Source organism: Manis pentadactyla, chromosome 2, assembly GCF_030020395.1.
Source record: "Manis pentadactyla isolate mManPen7 chromosome 2, mManPen7.hap1, whole genome shotgun sequence".
Taxonomy (NCBI): domain Eukaryota; kingdom Metazoa; phylum Chordata; class Mammalia; order Pholidota; family Manidae; genus Manis; species Manis pentadactyla.
This window is the reverse complement of record NC_080020.1, coordinates 135732809-135752844: the sequence shown is the minus strand read 5'-3', so window position 1 is coordinate 135752844 and position 20036 is coordinate 135732809. Positions and strand designations below refer to the sequence as shown.

The 20036-nt window shown below is 43.4% G+C and overlaps 1 protein-coding gene across 1 annotated transcript in view; it reads right to left on the bottom strand.

Annotated features, from left to right (window-relative positions):
• Positions 1–15754, bottom strand: part of LOC130682662 (protein FAM81B-like) — a 39256-nt gene extending 23502 nt beyond the window's left edge. The window contains exon 1 of the mRNA XM_057497514.1: positions 15691–15754. Within this exon, the coding sequence (XP_057353497.1) occupies positions 15691–15754 (64 nt within the window). The remainder of the gene's footprint in view (positions 1–15690) is intronic.
• Between the last annotated feature and the right edge of the window lie 4282 nt (positions 15755–20036).

Sequence of the window (20036 nt, the reverse complement as noted above, 5' to 3'; positions counted from 1 at the left end):
CAACTAGGGACTCCATCTACCAGCCCTTCACAGACAAGTGTAGCCAAAGTCTAGTTTTTGCAAATACTATGTGGGAGGAAGTGATTTGTGTTCCTCTGGGGCAGGGGTGTTCAAGAAACAAGGGGTGCTTAAGACTTTGCCTTTTCTACTCTCTCGTTCCATTCCTTTCAGCTGGAAGCTGAGGATGCAGAGAACCTAGGGAAGACCACTTCTAACGATGGAAACCTGGGTCCCTGTGTCACCAAACAGTGGACTGGAAACACATCCATTGGCCTGCTACGTGAGAGAGAAAAATACACTTCCATCATGCCAACCCACCAACATTGGGAGTTTACCTCAACTGAATTATGCCAATTAAGTTATTAGTTTTCCTTAACTAGCAATATAAGTATGACATCCCTTTCTGAAAGAAGTATTTCAATCAATATTCAATCCTTCCTTTAACTGACAAATGTTAGGATTGCTGGTTTTTCTTTAAATCAACACAAAGGTGAAAAGTGAATTAGCACACACTCTGTGGGAAGGGGGCAATGTCAGTTCAGGTGATAAAGAAGGAGACCTAATCTTCTAAGTCAGGATTCAGGAAGCTTTCTGTAAAGGGTAACAGTACATGTGTTCAGCTTTGTGGACCACATAGATCTCTATCGCATATGTATGTTTTTAACAACCCTTTTAAAGTGTAAAAATAATGCTTAGCCCACAAGCTGCACAGTAACAGGTTTAAGCAGCATCTGGTCCACGGGCCCAAGTTTACCGATGTGAGCCTAGGTGATTGGAAGTTGTAGGGCATAAGTCTTGTACTGATGAGTAAGATCCCCCCTAGAAGCCATGATCAATGCATTTCACTATAAGGCTATGAACTCTTGAAGGCAAGAATCATGTTCTATGCATTCATCTTAACTATTATTTCCCCTAATACAGGGCTCTAAGTTTCATTCAATTTTGATTCTGCTATTGCTATGTACAAAGCTCTGTTAGGAACTCCAGACTTAAATACAAAACGTGTGTCTCTTCCCTCAAGTGAATTGAATTGAAATAAAATTTAGCTATTCAATTTAAATTATGCTGGCAAAATAGCAATCACACTTATATAAGCATTTGATAAAATACAACTCTGTCATCGTACTCTTTCTAATGCAATAGGCAATGCTATCACTGGATGTGTATGTCACCTTCAATTGTTAGTATTTAAATGCAGAAGTTTCAGGGAGAAAAAATAGTGCTCCTATTTGAAAAAATAGAGGCTCCTATCTGAATAGAAATAAAACATAGTGTACATTTTGTCTGACAAGATAATGGTGACCTTATCTAGGGATGTGATACCATAGGATATTTTTATGTTCTCCAACTCTTTCTAAATATAGTTGTATATCTAATTATCCTGCACATAAAAATCCCCTCACAAATGTCAGAGGTTGGGCAAGGTCAGGTTCCCATAGAAAGTTGGGGGCTACCAAGCAGGAGAGGCTGTAGTTTCCTTGTTCCCTGGAGTCATGATTAAGTCCTTTGTACCTACCACACTGAATGCATAGGAATTACATTCTGTGAGCAAAACCTATGGCACCTGGTTTGTGCTGCTGAAATGCATAAGGCAGAAAGCAATCTTGAAAATACAATCGATGCTCATGCTAGCATCCTTTAGTTAGTCAGCAATGGGGAACCCAAAGAACTCATGTGGGTCTGTGACAGCACAGTGGATTGTGAGTTTGTACAATTAATGAATGAATCCCTAGCAGATGTGTTTGCTGAACTAAGGTGTGTATGTTATTTTTCTATTTTAATCTATGTATCATTTGTCAGGGTCTTACAGACCTTGCTCTAGCGGTAGCTAGGAGCCTGCCTCTCTATAGTAATACTTCCATTAAATTGAATCCAAATTATTACTTGAATAATTACGATTGGGTGGATCTGCAGTGAAGAAAATCATGTTTATAGCAAAGAAAGCCAGTGCAAGGAAATCAGCCACAGCGATGTAACTTACATGTTATTCAGATTCTTAGCGAGGATACAACAGGTCCAGAGCACACACCACAAAGCTCTGTGAGAATGGAGACCCATCTCTAGATGCAGACTTTACGTGATTGCTCTGCCGTGATGCTCTTTTGCTGTGGAATTTTCCTTTCTAGCCTTTGGAGCTGATTCTCAGAGGACATGATTTTCATTGAAAGCACAGTGGTGGGATAGCGTTTTCTTAACTCCACTGGGATTCCTGAGGTTATCAGTAGGTGGAAGAAAACATCCTTTGTCCAGAAAAAGACTCTTAACAATCCTGACAGTTTATACCGAGAGAAATTCTTACAGAGGACAAAGGATTGCATTAGTGATACCTTGCTTGTTAAGTGCTCCAGTATCACGGTGATAATCACAAGTGTAATTACCATTAGTCATGACAATGATTCTACAAATACAACTTCACCAACATCCTGAAGATCCCCCTATTACGAAAATGCACACTAAAGTGCCACTTTCAAATGGCAATTGAGTAACAATTTTTAGGATAAATTATTTTAGATAAATAGCTAATGCTATTGCTAATCTTTAAGTCTTAATGGTTAAAGTAAAATTTACATGTATTTATTTTAATGTATATTAATAAAAATCTGATCTACATAGGAGACAAGCATGTGCACATACATTTTAATATGTGAAGTGGCTATGTTTAAATAAATAAATCTAATAGATTGCAGCTAAAATTTATCATATTCTGTCAAAAATCAGATACTCCTTCTGACATTCCTTAATATGTAAGTGCACACACTTTTCTCTGGTGTCCAAATTCAGGTTCCAATCATTGAATCATCTTCTGGCCCATCTCCAGCCTATTTCATGCAGTTTTGATAATTCTCTCCTTTCTTCCATTTCACTCTATGGCTCTTATTAAATTACTATTCCCTCACACATGCATTATTACAGAAGCCCCCTAAGCAATCTTTACTCTCCTGGTCTACCCAACTGAAATGTACACAGCATGCTGCCGTAGATGACCTTCCTGCCCCCACCGTTATGATAATGTCAGTGTCCTACTCTGCAACCTTGACACTGAGTCATTAGACATTCTGGGAAAGTTGTCAAAGTACAAAGCACCATCCTTCTCAGGCCCTCACAAGGTGTTTGCTGTTTACCCCTCCACCTCCTGCGACATCCAGGAGAGCCCACGTTGGCCCTAAACTCTAAGACACTCATTACTTGGAGGTCTGGGTACTCACCAGGGGCCCAGTTCTCCCTCCAGCCACAGGTCAGTCAAGGTTGCCTTGTCTTGGAAACAGGCTGACTCTGTCAACCAGTGTGAAATTGCTGGAAGGGGATAAATATTGGTAGGAAGCAAAAAACATTCTTATTATGAATAAAGCATTAAAATCAGTGGATTAATACAAAAGGAGTAATTAACTAATATTAGTGATAGTTACTGTTTGAACATCAATATATATCAGTCATCCAGCTGGAATTCTCAATTCCATTTTTCCTTTTGAGACACAAAGCAACCTTACAAGTATGTAGTGTTGAAGAAACAAAAACTTGGCAAGTCCAAGTGATTTATCCACAGTCAGAGAGTTAATATTCGAAAGTTAAGATTCACCCTTTGGCCTCTTTGATTTTAAATACTATTATTTGATCCACTAATGTACCAGGAAGATAACCCATTAAAACCACTGTAAGTGGAATCAAGCAGGTGATGTTCGATGCTCAGGATAAATGCATCCCTGGGGAATTGGAATTGAGATGATAAAGTAGGGGACAGGGAGCAGAAACTTCCAAGGGTGGGCTTCCCCCAGGAGGGCTGGTATGGTGGAAGTCAGAATCGTGGGTAGGAAACTCGACCTGTTTCCACACAGTCTACAGATGAATTCTAGTTTTTGTACAAGTAGAAATTTGTTTTCAGGGACTAAAAAGTGTACAAATGACACAACCATTTGTGTTCATAATGCCCAACACTTAGTTTAAATCAATAATATTTAATTTAACAAATAAGGTTTCGACAAGTAATTGCACCATTAGTTCAGCAGTCAGCAAAAGGCCATCTCATTTCTGTGCTAGTCCCTCACAGGTGAGGCTCCGCTCAGGGTGTCACCTACACAAATACATGCAAAGGTGGCCCTGGAGTGCATGAGCCAGTGCCTCTGAAAGAGGTGTCCATGCGACCAGCTGAGTCTCTGCTGTTGGCCCAGGTGCGTTCACCAGCCCAGCTGCCTGCTGTACTAGCTGCACATGGGTATATGCTGGTTTCCTGTGCATTTCTCCACTGGTTACCATGCATGCTGTGCCTCGTGTTCTTAATGAAGTCTGCCTGTGAGGAGGGACTGTGGCGATGTTTTCAGGGCCAGGAATTGGGATGGAAAGTTACCTTGAGGAGATTTCGGATTTTTGTAGGGCCTCCATCACTAAGACATTGTGATAACCACTTCATCTCTTCATTTTGATACTGACTTGAGCTGTGACCTATTCACAGGGTGGTTGCTCAGAAAAATCTACAAATGTAAGTGCAAATCTCTATGCAATGCTCATATATTGCTTACATTATTATTTTTTCCTCTTCAGAATGAATTTGGCACTGTTTGTATTTCTCCTGATTGCTTTGGAGTATTTGAAACATACTCAGGACTTTGACTCTAATTACTAGTCTGTGGTCCTAACTGAAAATATTATTTTAAGGACTAACAAAACTGGCTCCTTAAAAAACACATTTGGGGGAAAGTCATACCTGGGGCTTCTTAGCAGAGCAAAAGGGAGGAAGCTCATGTTACTGTGGCAACAACATTGGCTCACAAGTCTTTCTCCTCCATTTTCTTGTCAATTCATCTTTTAATATCAAAATTTAATCTTTGATTAAGTGAATGAATGTATTCGTTAAATATAAGCAAATGACTGTATTTATTTTATTTGGCTTTGAGTTTACCACAGTATCTCCATTAAAATAAACCAGGCTGGGTGCCTATAGGGTTAGGACTTCTGGCAAAATAAGCTTAGCAATTAAAATGTTCTTTTATTCTTGAGTCCATTTTCCAGTCTTAGATGTGCTTGGGGTAAATTAATTGTTTGCCCCCTGCCAGGCAGAGTCCTCCCCTCCTTGCTTTCTCTCTGTCCCCTCTGTTCTTGGTGACCCTGATAGACTGCAGGACTGAAAACAGATACTAATTATTTTACCCTTTACCCCTTGCTGTTCATAGAAGAGTGTGATGCTTTGGTGGTGACGCTAACACAGAGTTCATTAAAGTCACACAAAAGGAATGAATGCGCAAGATGAAAGATTTTGTTGCATTAAAAGACAGAAATAACAGAAGGCACAAACAAGAAAACAGATGTCATATAGGACATGTTACCCACTCTACGTTCAGTTATGGAAGAGGAAAATAAGTTTATGCTGATACTTATCTCCCGGGGGGAACATCTGTCCAGTGTAACAGGAGCATCTGTCTTTTGCTGCCTTTTCATAGGAATCAGTGCCGTTAGCAATTGCTTAACTCTTGGCTGTCATGCTCAGTGCTAAAGGAAACTAAATTCACTGGAGAAATAAGGTGAAAAATAGATGCTAGATTCAGTGGGCACTGGTGTTGATAGAACTTTGTGAAGATTTGAGATTCTGGAACCATCTACTAACTTAACTGTAACCCCAAACAACGTCCTGCCTTTACATTCAGGGGTTTAGGAGTATCATCCTATAGTCAGTGAGTGAAAAATTAGCTGCCAAGGATACAGGTCTTCATCCTGGAATGAAGGAGAAAAAATTAAAAAATCATTATCAAAATATGTAAAAATGGAGATGAGCTGACTGGTTTATAAGAAAGAATGTTTTGTGGTATGAAAATATAACAAAACTATTTTGTTTACATGGTATTAACACATAGACATTGCACTCATTTGCACCTGTCCATAATGACCAACCAATCATTATTTTTTATTTTTTATTTTTTTGAGAGGGCATCTCTCATATTTTTTGATCAAATGGTTGTTAACAACAATAAAATTCTGTATAGGGGACTCAATGCACAATCATTAATCAACCCCAAGCCTAATTCTCAACAGTCTCCAATCTTCTGAAGCATAACGAACAAGTTCTTACATGGTGAACAAATTCTTACATAGTGAATAAGTTCTTACATGGTGAACAGTACAAGGGCAGTCATCACAGAAACTTTCGGTTTTGATCACGCATTATGAACTATAAACAATCAGGTCAATTATGATTATTCGTTTCATTTTTATACTTGATTTATATGTGAATCCCACATTTCTCCCTTATTATTATTATTATTATTATTAATAAAATGCTGAAGTGGTAGGTAGATGCAAGATAAAGGTAGAAAACATAGGGCAAATGTAGATGATCAGGTGTGTGCCTATAGACTAAGTATTAATCCAAGCTAGACAAGGGCAACAAAACATCCATGGATGCAGAAGATTTCTCTCAAAACAGGGGGGGGTGAGGTTCTAAGCCTCACCTCTGTTGATCCCCAATTTCTCACCTGATGACCCCCCTGTGACTGTGCCTGTCTTAGGTTGTTCCTCCCTTGAGGAATCTTACTCGTCTCTGGCTAACCAGTCATCTTCCGGGGCCATACAGGGAAATGTAAAGTTGGTAAGTGAGAGAGAAGCAATATTGTTTGAAAAGGTTAGCTTTTTACTTCTTTGCAGATTTATGCCCTGTGGCTTTTATGCCCAACATTTGTTTTGAGGTATCTTTACCACTTGGAAGAATTATGATACTCCGTAATTTCGTTATGAGGCACGAATTCTACTTAAGGGTTGTAATTAGGAAGGAAGAAGAAAAGCTATAGAAGTAGCAGACGGAAGAAAACATGGGAAGATTGATTATTTCTTTGACATATCTTCTTGTAGAGTAACATAAGCATGTATAGGTTTTAAACTACTAATTAAATTGTGCACACACATTAACATAATAGGAATACAGCTACATAACCAAAGCAGACCTACAATTACCAGCCATCTCCAGTGAAGCCAAGAAAACCAGTTAGGCACCCTAGGCATTTGTGAAAATTTGTCTATGATGTGATGGATATTGTCCAACTGTACTTGAGCAGTCTGAGAGAAATCAGACAAATTAAAACAGCCCATTCCTGGGAATTGTTCACATCCCATATGTTCTTTTAACAGTAGATAGTCTGTAGTTGTAAGATTTTGGAGCGCTACAACTTGCACTTCTCCTAATTCTTGGTTGAGTTCCAATAGTGTAGACCCAGTCAAATTTGTTTTTTTACTGTATGCACAGGCCAGCTTAGATATCTCCTTCTTCACTCCAATGGCAAGTCCAGGAACCAGTGGGATGAATGCAGCTACAACTGCAGCATCGCCTAGATCTTTGTTGAGGATTTTGATGATCATCTTCTGGTATGACTCTTCCAGAGAGTGCTGATGTTGGAAGTTCTTCTTCATATCATATCTTAGTTCATTTTCTGGGTAGCCCAATTAGGCTTTGATCCTCTATATAAACACAAACAGACCCTTTGCCCACACTTTGATATGCCCTTTATAACATTGTGTAGAACTCATTGGAGGTCACCACACAGGAAGTGTTTTTTGTTTGTTTGTTTGTTTGTTTTTTAAGAGAAAGGAATATTATAAGAAAAGTGTACCTCCATAGCCGATCATCTGACACCCTTTAAGTGATCGAAATTAAGGATATTTAAAGCATGCATTAATCGTTGATTTACAGTTAGTTTTATCCTATCATGGAGTCATGCCCCTTTTCTTTCTTTCTTTCTTTTTTTTTTGTTATCTTTAATCTACACTTACATGAAGAATATTATGTTTACTAGGCTCTCCCCTATACCAGGTCCCTGCTATAAACCTCTTTACAGTCACTGTCCATCAGCATAGCTAAATGTTGTAGAATCACTACTTGTCTTCTCTGTGTTGTACAGTCCTCCCCTTTCTCCCACCCCCCCATGCATGCTGATCTTAATATCCCCCTTCTTCCTCCCCCACCCTTATCCCTCCCTATCCACCCATCCTCCCCAGTCCCTTTCCCTTTGGTACCTGTTAGTCCATTCTTGGGTTCTGTGATTCCGCTGCTGTTTTGTTCCTTCAGTTATTCTGTGTCTTTTGATTGGTGCATTCAGTCCATTTACATTTAGGGTGACTATTGAAAGATATGTACTTATTGCCATTGTAGGCTTTAAATTTGTGGTTACCAAAGGTTCAAGTTTAGCCTCTTTAGTATCTTCCTGCCTAACTTAGCTCACTTATTGAGCTGTTATATATATACTGTCTGGAGATTCTTTCCTTCTCTCCCTTCTTATTCCTCCTCCTCCATTCTTCATATGTTGGGTGTTTTGTTCTGTGCTATTTCTAGGAGTGCTCCCATCTAGAGCAGTCCCTGTAAGATGCCCTGTAGAGGTGGTTTGTGGGAGGCAAATTACCTCAGCTTTTGCTTGTCTGGGAATTGTTTAATCCCTCCATCATATTTAAATGATAATCATGCTGGATACAGTATCCTTGGTTCAAGGCCCTACTGTTTTATTGCATTAAATATATTATGCCATTCTCTTCTGACCTGTAAGGTTTCTGTCGAGAAGTCTGATGATAGCCTGATGGGTTTTTCTTTATAGATGACCTTTTCCTCTCTAGCTGCCTTTAAAACTCTTCCCTTGTCCTTGATCTTTGCCATTTTAATTATTATGCGTCTTGGTGTTGTCCTCCTTGGGTCCTTTCTGTTGGGAGTTCTGTGTATTTCCAGTTTGGGGAAGTTTTCAGCAATTATTTCTTCAAAGACACATTCTATCCCTTTTTCTCTCTCTTCTTCTTCTGGAACCCCTATAATACGGATATTGTTCCTTTTGGATTGGTCACACAGTTCTCTTAATATTGTTTCATTCCTGGAGATCCTTTTATCTCTCTCTATGTCAGCTTCTATGCGTTCCTGTTCTCTGGTTTCTATTCCATCAATGGCCTCTTGCATATTATCCATTCTGCTCATAAATCCTTCCAGAGTTTGTTTCACTTCTGTAATCTCCTTCCTGGCATCTGTGATCTCCCTCTGGACTTCATCCCATATCTCTTGTGTATTTCTCTGCATCTCCATCAGCATGTTTATGATTTTTATTTTGAATTATTTGTCAGGAAGACTGGTTAGGTCTGTCTCCTTCTCTGGTGTTGTCTCTGTGATCTTGGTTTGCCTGTAATTTTGCCTTTTCATGGTGATAGAAATAGTTTGCAGAGCTGGGACGAGTGACGGCTGGAAGGACTTCCCTTCTTGTTGGTTTGTGGCCCTCCTCTCCTGGGAGAACAGCGACCTCTAGTGGCTTGTGCTGCGCAGCTGCGCGCAGACAGGGTTTGTGCTTCCTGCCCGGCTGCTATGGAGTTTATCTCCGCTGTTGCTGTGGGCGTGGCCTGGCTCGGGTGGCTGCTCCAAAATGGTGGAGCCGGGTTGGAAGGGGAGGTGCTGGGAGGCTATTTATCTCTGTAAGGGGCCTCCCTGCTCCCTGCAGCCCAGGGGTTAGGGTGCCCAGAGATCCCGGATTCCCTACCTCTGGATTAAGTGTCCCGCCCTGCCCCTTTAAGACTTCCAAAAAGCACTCGCCAAAACAAAACAAAAAATTAAATAAATAATTAAAAAAAAAAAAAAAGCCGCTCGCTTTTCTTTGTCCTCAGGCGCCAGCCTCAGGCACCCGCTCACCGGTCCTGCTGCCCTGTTTCCCTAGCATCCAGGGCCCCCTGGGCACGCACTGTGTCTGCGCTCTGGTCCGTATGGCTGGGGCTGGGTGTTCGGCAGTCCTGGGCTCCGTCTCCCTCCTGGCTCCGACTCCTCTCCTCCCGCTGGGAGTTGGGGGGATGGGCGCTCGGGTCCCATGGGGCCGGGGCTTGTATCTTACCCCCTTCTCGAGGCGCTGGGTTCTCGCAGGTGTGGATGTGGTCTGGATGTTGTCCTGTGTCCTCTTGTCTCTATTCTAGGAAGAGTTGTCTTTGTTATATTTTCATAAATATAGGTGGTTTTGGGAGGAGATTTCCACTGCTCTACTCATGCTGCCATCTTGGCTCCGCCTCTCTATCATTATTTTTATAATAAGATTTACAAAGCAATTTTGGATTTTCACCAAAGCTCTATATGACACCCTTATGATACTGGAAACACAAATATTTTTTTCCTTGTATAGATGAAGAAACAAAGGCTCAGAAACCTTCAGTGATTACATGAGGTCATCACTTCATTAATGACAGAACTGGAACTGGGTCTGAGGTCTACTAATCCTTACCCAGTGCTGTTTCTGCTACTTAGTAACAGAAATACATCAGTGTAGAATATAGTCAGTATAATGGTTAATTTTATGCCTTAACTTGACTGGGCTACAGGATGCCCAGATATTTGGTCAAACATTGTAGGTGTTTCTGTGAGCATTCTTTCCTGATGAGATTAACATTTAAATTGGTAGTCTGTCTCCTATTCTCTCTCTCTCTCTCTCTCCCTTTGTACATACATACATTCATGTGTATATCCTGCTGGTTTTGTTTCTTCTCTGGAGAACTCTACTACAGGTAGCCTTTCTGAATTGGCAAGATTGTAATTCATATTATAGGTTCACCACTGGGGTTTCACAAAGTCTAAAACAAGGTGAACACATTAATGCATAAATTTCTACCTTTAATGAACAGAGAAGAATTTATGTGTGATTATATGGCCTTCATATAATTTATAAAGAAATAGGATTATCCTGTAGACCACAGACCTTCAACATTTTTTGTTTGCATTGCCTTTAAACTAAAGGAACACTACTGTCTGCTCAAACATCTGTCTTAATATAAACATCTAACACTTGTTAACATATTTTAAATATGTAAAGGACATATACTTACTGCATTATGTGTTGTGTATGAGGATCACATCTATTTTTACCAAACTATTGGAGGTGCAAGTTTACTTCATTCCTTAAAGGACAATGTGCACCTGTACAGTCAGACTGACAACAAGTCTTCCTCCTCCTCACGTTCACCAAATCAGACTGACAGCCTTTCAGAAGATAGTCTGAATTCATTTTATTTCGAATGAACATAATAGAGATTCACACACCAGCTTTATCACTTCTGAATTCTATTTCCAAGATAGATAGATAGAAAGGTAGGTATGATAGATGGATAGATATCGATGACAGAGGTGGATTAGCTAGAGAAATGGCAGAGAGAGGACAGAGCTTAGTGTGACCTCTTTGTCTGACCACATAAGGTCGGACACATCAGTGTTTCCTGCTGAAGGTGCTCTGCCCTCCTCTCATGTGCCTTTTCCTTGGAAGTGGCATGTCTGACTCACACCTGGGTTTGGTGCCTCTGGCTTGCACACCTCAAAGCCATGCACTTTGGGAAGACAGGATGAGTGAGAGGCTCCCCTTCCTTCCGTGCAGAGGGGAAGCACCCCAAGAAAGGGGAAGCAGAGAGTAGAGCCAGCTGGTCATGGGGTGCTCAGGCATGTCAAGTTTAGGATCCATCCTATTAGCAAAGTTAAAAAAAATCTAATAATACAAAGTTTAGCAAGGATATGCAGAAAAACAAGGACATCTTACATATGATTTGTGAAAGGGTCAGTAGGTAAAAACAAATTTAGGAGCAATTTGACAACAGTTCCCATATGTGGTAGGTATTATTCGAAATTTCCATTTTTTAGAAATCCACCCTTGAGTGGCGGGAGAGGGGACTAGATGAAGGAAATGCCACAGTTGTTGTCACTGTGCGGGTCATTAACTACATGCCGGTTAGTAGTACATTCTATTAGTGTGTATGGTTATGTTTTGCATAACAAAAGTAATTTCTAAAATGAAAAAGCCACTGCGTTTTACAGCGTTCAGGAATTTTTTTCCTTCTTCCTGGGAAATCCACAGGAAAAGCACAGGCTATAAAACACAAATTAGCAACAATGAGTAATGCTGCTATTTTTTCCTCTTACTTGCCCTTTAAGTGTTTAAAAAAGATGTGTCAAAGTTGTGTGCTATGCACATCATGGAAGCATATTTCTGTGGGCCTGATTTTTAACTTTGCATTGGAATTTGACACTGCAGAATATGAAATGGGCCACTCGTTCCCTTAACTCCTGGAACTGTCATCAATGAAATGACATTTTCTGAGCGAAGAGCTTGAGCCAAAAGCTCAATTTCTAAAACATTTCGTCTAGCTTAGTAGCTGGAACTAGGGCTTCTGTTAGTCCTGTGTGTTGTGTCTCCTACGCCAGAGTGAGTGTATTGAGCATAGACTTGTTCCAGGAGGAAGAGCACGGAAGGCGTGGTTCTCCCGGCATGACGAGCGAGCCCCCGTCCTGCGCAGACTTCCTCTATAAAGAACATGCACTGCAAGTGAAATACAAAAAAGAAAGGGACTCTTTGAGAACATATTCATCTTCTTTGCTCCAGCTGCTGCAAACTTTACTCTGGAAGCTCCAGGGCAGTGGGCACACCCTGTAATTGCCTGTCTGAAGGATGGCAGGCCGAGGCGATGTTCTTCTGGCTCCACCGGTCATTTGTTGAAGCTGTCTTCCAGTTTTCAGTCCCCTGATATTCTGAACCACATTTGCCTGTGAGCTAAGTGGACCCTGTGTCAGCAGAAAAGGGCCAGAAGTGGAAAAGGAAACATTTGGGGTCCACACTTGAGGTGCGGGGCATTAAGCACAAGCTGAGCTGGCTTCAAACTGCCCGCTCTGGCTGTGGGCTAAACCATCTACTAACTAAACTGTAACCCCGACACGGCGGGATGCAGCTGACCCCGACACAGAGCACGGGTAGCCATCCTTATCCAAATCCCCCTTTATTCTCCAATTCCCAAAGTTGCCTTTAAAAAGAAAACCACCCCCAGTGTGGGTCTAAGTGTCTGCTAAACAATTTCAGTCATTCGCTTTGATAATGAACATCTATCTGGGTTTGCTATTTGCCATCTGATTAATTACAGCCTTAAAACATCTGCTTTTAGGCACTAGGTTTCTACAATCTTATGAAATAGCCAATGAAGAAATTAATTTTGTCTTCCTAATTTTCTCACTATTTCCCCACTTCCCAGTCGGGTAAATGATACAATTTTTGAGACAAAATCTCTCTTTGGACTAAGCTGTTTAATTCTACACATGTTGTAGGGCAATAATGGAAGCAAAATTCATGAGAGAGACAGGGGTGTTGGCAAGATGGAGGCTCGTGGAATGCGTCAGAAATGGAAGAGGGACGTTCTAATAAACAGGTTGATTTGTGCTGTCCTGTCTTCAGAGCTCAGCCCTCGGTGGCTGTAACAGCAGCAGACACAGAAGGAAGATGATCCCTGATACTGCCTAAGTGGAACCAGTAATTCTTAGTAATAAGGACATTTCTTTGGTACCAGGAGCAGGTGTCCAAACCATGAAAAGGGAGTTTTGGAATCAGTGTCGGGGTCACCAGCTCACTCTCCTCTCTTGGATCTCTGCTCCCATCCTGGATTTGAAGCAGAGACTCTGATAAAGGGAACCAGCGAGGGAGCTAGAGGGGCAGCCAAGTGTATCTGAGTATGATTATTTCACTGTTCGTCATCCACACATAAACAGGACATACCCACTTGCCTCCACACTGAATTGAAACAGAAAATGAGTTGGTGGTCAGGCAGAAAGGCCAGCGGAGTCAATGGTGTAGACACTCCTTTGCACAAAATCATCCCCAGGAATCGGGACAGCTTTTGGACACCTGGAAATCTGTGTCTTCAGATTTCCTTAAAAAGCAGAAATTTAGTGTTTTCTTGGGAGGTGGCAATGCTGGGGACATATCTGAGATGGAGGAAAGGAGCCAAGGCTCCTGGCAGCAGGCAGTGGGTGCCTGCTGAGGGCCAGTCAGCGTCTCAGCAAGCCCTCTGTCCTTGGGTAAATCTGGCCCTCAGGGAGCAGAAGAGGGAAAAGTCCAGAGAGGTCCTCCTCCCCAAACCAGATGCAGCTTGGGGCACTTGCTCCCAAATCCTGCTAGGAGCTGCGGGCAATATCGAGGTCTCCCTCCCCACCAATACACCCCAACACACACATAGAAGTTCGTGGGAATTCTCAAGGGATAGGATAGAATTTAAATGTAGATTTGAGAGTTTCATAATTATAGTTTGTGAACATTTTTGAATGAAGGATGGCTTGATTAAGAAAGACGTTGGTGGTCGGGAACATCGTTACATTGTTACGGTATCCCACGCCCCTTCCTCCCCTCCTGCCATCCCAACACATCTGCTGTGTGCACCACAGTAAGTGCTGAGGATGGCACAAATCCACCTCATGCCTTTTCCCTGGACAATAACGTCTAATGATTCAATGTTGCTTCTACACTAGACTCCCAGAAGGAAAGAGAGGCCACAGAATAATTTTTTTTATCCCCAGAACCGAAAGAGACAGATCCTATTTGTGATGGCTCTGCCACCATCCCCCCGGAGGCAGGTTTTGAATCACGGGCTGCATGTGACTGTTTGAATGCCACCTTCCTGATGATCCTTTGACTCAAGGTGGTGCTTAAATCAGGTGAAGGGGATAGAAAGACAGCTTCTCTTTCCTGTATGATCATTTCTAATGTTTGCTGTGCACCGTCTGGACAATGGCAGGTGACAGGTCTGTGGCCTGTGTTTGCAGATTTGCTGTCACCTTTGAAAGGCTTTGAACATTTGAGCATACAGCTCAGTCGTCTCTGTCCCTCTCCCTGTCAGGATAAATGTCTCCAATGCTTGCTTTCTTTTGTCTCTCCTGGGGAAAGTGTGACAGTGTCTGAGCTCTGGAGGAAAGGAATGCCTTGTAACATTTTTCCTAAAACCTAGAGAAAAATGTAAGTAGCATTTGTTATCACTGAGACACAGTTAAGATCTCATAGGGGGAAATTTACCGGCACAAAAGCCATTTATCTTTTAAAGTCAGCAGAAGGAAAGCACCTGACCAGACTTCATTATTTTCTGGAACACAAAATACATCCTTTGTTTAGAAAGGATAGGATATCTGCCTTTGATCAAAATTACAATTATTTCTTTTTCTTCTGTGTGATTTGTGATAATTATTGGTGAGCAAAACTCTTTCTGGAATGAAGTATGATAGGGCTGTGGAATAGCCCTATGCTAAAAAGTCAGTTTAGGAGGAATTTGGCCAATTTCTCATTTGGATCTAAGTTTAAAACCTAGTCTTTTCTCACTCTTTTTACTCATGCATCCTTCCAAAGGGGGTGAGTGTGTGTGCATGAGTTGTGATGTGCATGTGGTCTGTGTGTGTGGTACACGTGCTCTGCGTGGGGCCTGTGTGTAGTAGGTGTGTATGTGGCGTGTGTGGTGTGTGCGTGCAGGTGTGTGTATGTGGTGTGATGAGTGCGCGGTGTGTATGTGGCATGCATGGCTTGTGCGCAGGTGGTCTCCCTCCTGGTCTGGCATGTGCACATGAGGACAGTGTCCTCCCAGGCCTCCAGCGCCAGGGCCCCTCGGGCCACCTCTGGGCCTAGAGCAGTGCTGGGAGGCGGGAAGCCCCGCGCCGGGCCCAGAGGCCGGAGACGTGGGCACCGGGCACCCCCCTCCTGCGCTGTCATGGGTGGGGAAGGGTGGCTCACAGGGCGCAGTGCACGGGGCAGCCCACTCAGGAAGGGGGCTGGTTGTCCTGCCCTGATGCTGCAGCGGACTGGGGGCGTTGTCGTTGGCCTTTATTTGCTCGTTAGTTTTTAACTTCTTTTGGGGGCAAAAATGAGCTAGTGGGAAGGGAGGCCCAGAGAGTGAAGACGGTGCCAAGGAGAGAGCTTTCACCCTGGGAGGAAGTTTCCCGAAGCGAATCTGCTTCCGACGAGGCACCTTCTGGCTGCGCGGCCATGCTGGGCACCTCATCCTGCCTGTCGAGACAGGCTGTGGGTACTTTCGCCAAGTCTCCATGGTAAAGTCAGCTGAGAGGCAGGACATACCATATTCCACCCTCAATAGTCAGCCCAGGAGGCAATGGTGTCTGAAAGAGCAGGGGAACTTTACAGGGTGGTGAGGGCCACTGTTTACTAATGCAATGCTTTTGTTTTATTAGCAAATAGCAGGCTCTGTGCATTTTCTAGCAGCGAGGTAATTCTGGTAGCATCTCATCCTGAGAACGTATGAAGTCACATTACATAAAATGTCATTTGCTGTGCAGCTTGCCATGTGAGGTACCCCAAACCCTGCTCTATTTTGACACTTAATGAGTAACAAAATGCCAGTGTATTCCCATCCTGGGAACAGGTTCCAATCCCCACAGATGTTGGGCTATTTTTGCCATTGTCTTCTCAACTCAGAACCACTTTCTAGGCTGTGTGATTTATAAGAGGTGCTTGTGCAGCTCTCAGATGCAGACAATATCCCTCTCTTTGATGACACAGTTAAATCTCAGAGAAGTCAGTAATTGGTAAAGTGGGAGAGAATATTCCAGATCAAAGACTTTTATTGCCAGGATAGTGGGAAAATCTGATGAGACAGCCCAACATATGGTCTGATGCACAGAAAGAAAAGTGTGCTCAATAGTGTTACTGAAGCCTCTGCCCCCAGTTAAGGGGGCTTCCTCTTTCTTCCTGGGTCCCGGCCTGATCATGCAAGCCTGTCTTACACACCTACTAACTGCAGTAGGGAGAAAAGACCCCAGAGAGGCCCACATCCTAATTCCCAGGACCTGTGACCGTGTGACATTGCAGAGCAGAGGGTAATTAAGGTGGCAGGTGTCATTCTGGTTGCTCCTTCTCTGACTTAAGACATGGAGCCTATCCTGGTTTGCCTGGTGGGCTCACTGTAATCATGAGGGGCAGGAAGAGTGGCAAGGGGACAAAGAGAGAGAGGAGAGAAGGTTTCTGCAAAGGAAGGTCAGAGTAGACATGAAAAGGACTTCGCAAACCGTTACTGGCTGTGAAGATGGAGGAGCAGACCATGAGCAAAGGAATTCAGCAGCCTCTAGGTGCTGGAAAATGCCATGAAATAGATCCACCTGGAGCCATGGAAAGGAGCTTGGACCGAAGGGCCTTGACTGTAGCCCCATGAGACCTGCGTCAGGCTTCCCGTCTCCAGCAGCGTAGGATAACATTTGTGCTAGGGAACTGATATGCTATTCCAACTGTTCTGGCAGAGTACTGCTTTTCTCTGCTTTTGTTTGTTTCCAAAGAGCCCAGAATGCTTTGCCCGGCTGCCCACCTCGCCCCAGCTGCTGCCTCTCTGGCTGTTGTAAGTCCTGAGCACTCCACACTCTCACCTGCCCCTCTTCACACCGGGGGTTTGCATCTAGGCCAGAAGTGGTGCCTGGAACTATCTCTACTCTCAGAAGAGCACCTACTGTTTGCAACAGGGCACATTCTGAGCCTTGGGCATCCAGCGATGAATGAGCCAGCACCTGGCCAGGGAGGAGCTTTCACTCGCTTTCCATCAGAATGGAAGGGGCACAAACACATGGAAACCAATAGAACTTGTGTTTTATCAGGGGTGCCTCAGGGTACTCACTTACTCCTTCATGCACCAGGAGCCATTCTCTGCTTTATTTCAGGCAGGCAGAGGTAAATGGGAGAAGGGGTGGCTCTAAGCTCACAAAGTATTGTCCCTACAAGGTTCATGAGGTGCTTTGACTCCTGTGGGTCAGGACATTCCAGGAAAAAATTATTAAGTGTGTGTCTTTTCAATTATCAAGGTTAATAGTTCCTTTAAAAAAAAACCCTGAACTCAGTGAATAGTGAATGATTTTTAAATAATTTCAAATGAGGGAGTTTGCTCAGCAGACCTCAACAGAGATTCTGATTGCTTGGTCTGGTAGGTTTGGGAACAGTTTTTGTTTTGTTTTGTTTTGTTTTTGTCTCTAGGTAATTTTAATGAGTGGCCTGATATGGAAACCCTTTGGGCTGAGTTAGCAATTTTACAAGGCAGAGGTATGCTACCCAAAGAAAGTGTAAGTAGGGTGGGAGGCTTCTGCCTCTGAATGGGTACCTCCCAGCACCTGCTCGTGGGTATCTGCTGGGCTCCAGCACTCCTGTCCCCTGGAGGCGGAGGCCTGCCCCGTGTGGGCTCACATGCCCAGGTCAGAGACTTCGGGCTGAGTCCTCGGCTCGTTGGCTCAGTCCTGGGGGCCCTGCTCCAGGCCATATAAGCCTGTATGCAAAAGTCCCCATGTGCCTCCATCTTCATGTTGCCTAAAACTGCCTCGTATCTTTAATTCAGCTCCTCTATGAGGAAACCCTCTGGACCACACTGATGTCTAGAGGTTGGAGTTGCAACTGGAGACTTAGTTCATCTTAGTAAATCTTTCTCCGACTTTCTGTCTGGATTACTATCTAAAGACCCTGGACACTGGACACACTCTCCAGGCCCCCGCCATTAGACTCTGGCACATTCTCCCCTTTGCCCATGGCATCTCTGTCTGGCTACTGTGTAGTCGCCCCTGCAGCCTGTTCATGAGACACTCCGGCCGTCCATATGGCCCTTGCCCAGCCTGTCTTTGTGTGGAGTCATGGCCATGCCTGACTGAGCTGGCCTGCCCCACCATGGCCAGGCCCCCACAGGGTGACAAATCTGTGTCTTCAGTAAGAATAGACTTTGTTAACACAAAGGGGTAGCTCTGTAAACATGTGCCAGGGTGGGGTAAGGGGAGACAGAAAGTGTAGCTGAGAAAGAAATGAGAAACATCAATGCTAAAGACAGAAAATTCTCCAGCACATATGCTGTTTTCTAGTAGTTCGAAGAACAGTAATTCAGCTCTGCAAGAAAAACCGTCAGGAAGACTGATTTCAACATAAGGAAAGTCAGTTGTTCTTATGATAGATGTCTGCACAATCCTTCAGAATTCCTCCTTCCACGTCAGCTGGGATGGAATACAAGAAAGAACTTTCTAGAATGAACTAAGATACAATGATGTTGAGGTCCTTGGCGAGGGCTGTGTGAGTCCTGTAATTTCAGACCACCAGGTGGAGGCATCACTGGTCCTTCACCATCTCCTCGCACATGTCCTGTTGTTCTTAGAGGTCACCCAGTCCTGGGTCAAACAGCCAAGCATGACATGTTTGCAGCTTCTGAAAAAATGCCAGTGTCCCCTGTTCTGTATATTCTGTATACAGGAAGGCAAGGTTAATAAGAGGCAGACCTATGTTGCCTGTGAGCTGATAGACCAGGGCTGTACTCATTTATTTCCTGGGGCAACTGGAACAAAGCACCACAAACTGGGTGCCTTGAACAACAGAAACTTTTCACCTCACATATCCAGAGGCAGAGGTCCCAGAACAGGTGCCAGCAATGGTTTCCTCCAAGACTGTGGGGGGCTCTGCTCCAGGCCTCTCCCCTGGCTCTTGGGGGTCTGCTGGTGATATGTTGTACTCCTTGGCTTGTAGAAGCATCAGCCCATCTCTACCTTCATCTTCACACGTGTTTTCCCTGTGGTTGTGCCCTTAACTAATTACATCTGCAGTAACCTTGTTTCCAAATGAGGTCACTTTCTGAGGGACTAGGAATTAGGGCTTTGACATATGTGAATTTGGGGGGAATATAATCTAACCTATAACACTTGCCAGCCTGCCACATTCATCCCCTAGACACAGGCCTTCCTCCCAGGGAATCTACTGAGGAGCCCCTATCCCCTCTTGGTGACCTAGTGGCAACTGCAGTGGTATTTACAAGCCTTGGGGCATTCCCGGATCTCTGCTGAAGCTATCCCTAAAGTAGAGAAAATAGGGGTGACCTTTGAATGTTCCAGACTCTAGGAGTCTAAGTTCAGGGTTAATGATCATTTCCTCCATGACTTTCCATTTAATAAAGTAAAACTTTGCTGCCTCTTCATCTCATACAGATATCTCCACTCACAACAGGGTGGGTCTTAATATTCATTATTCAAAATACGTTCTCAAATATTTCCCCAGCTCAGGGTCAAAGCATAATTGCCTCACTATTATCAAAGGCTTCCTTAAAACAATTGGGTTACCAAGCCACAGTGATGCTCACAGGTCTGTCTTCCTGTGAGAGTGTTAAGTTACTACTTGCCAAGATCTACATAGCAGATGCTCTCAGCTGTGGAACTCTAAAGCCTGCAGGAGACAAGACTGAAGTCTGGGTAACTATGTACAGAAATGTCTCCTGTAGCATAAATACTTTCAATATTGTTTGGTTTATTTTGA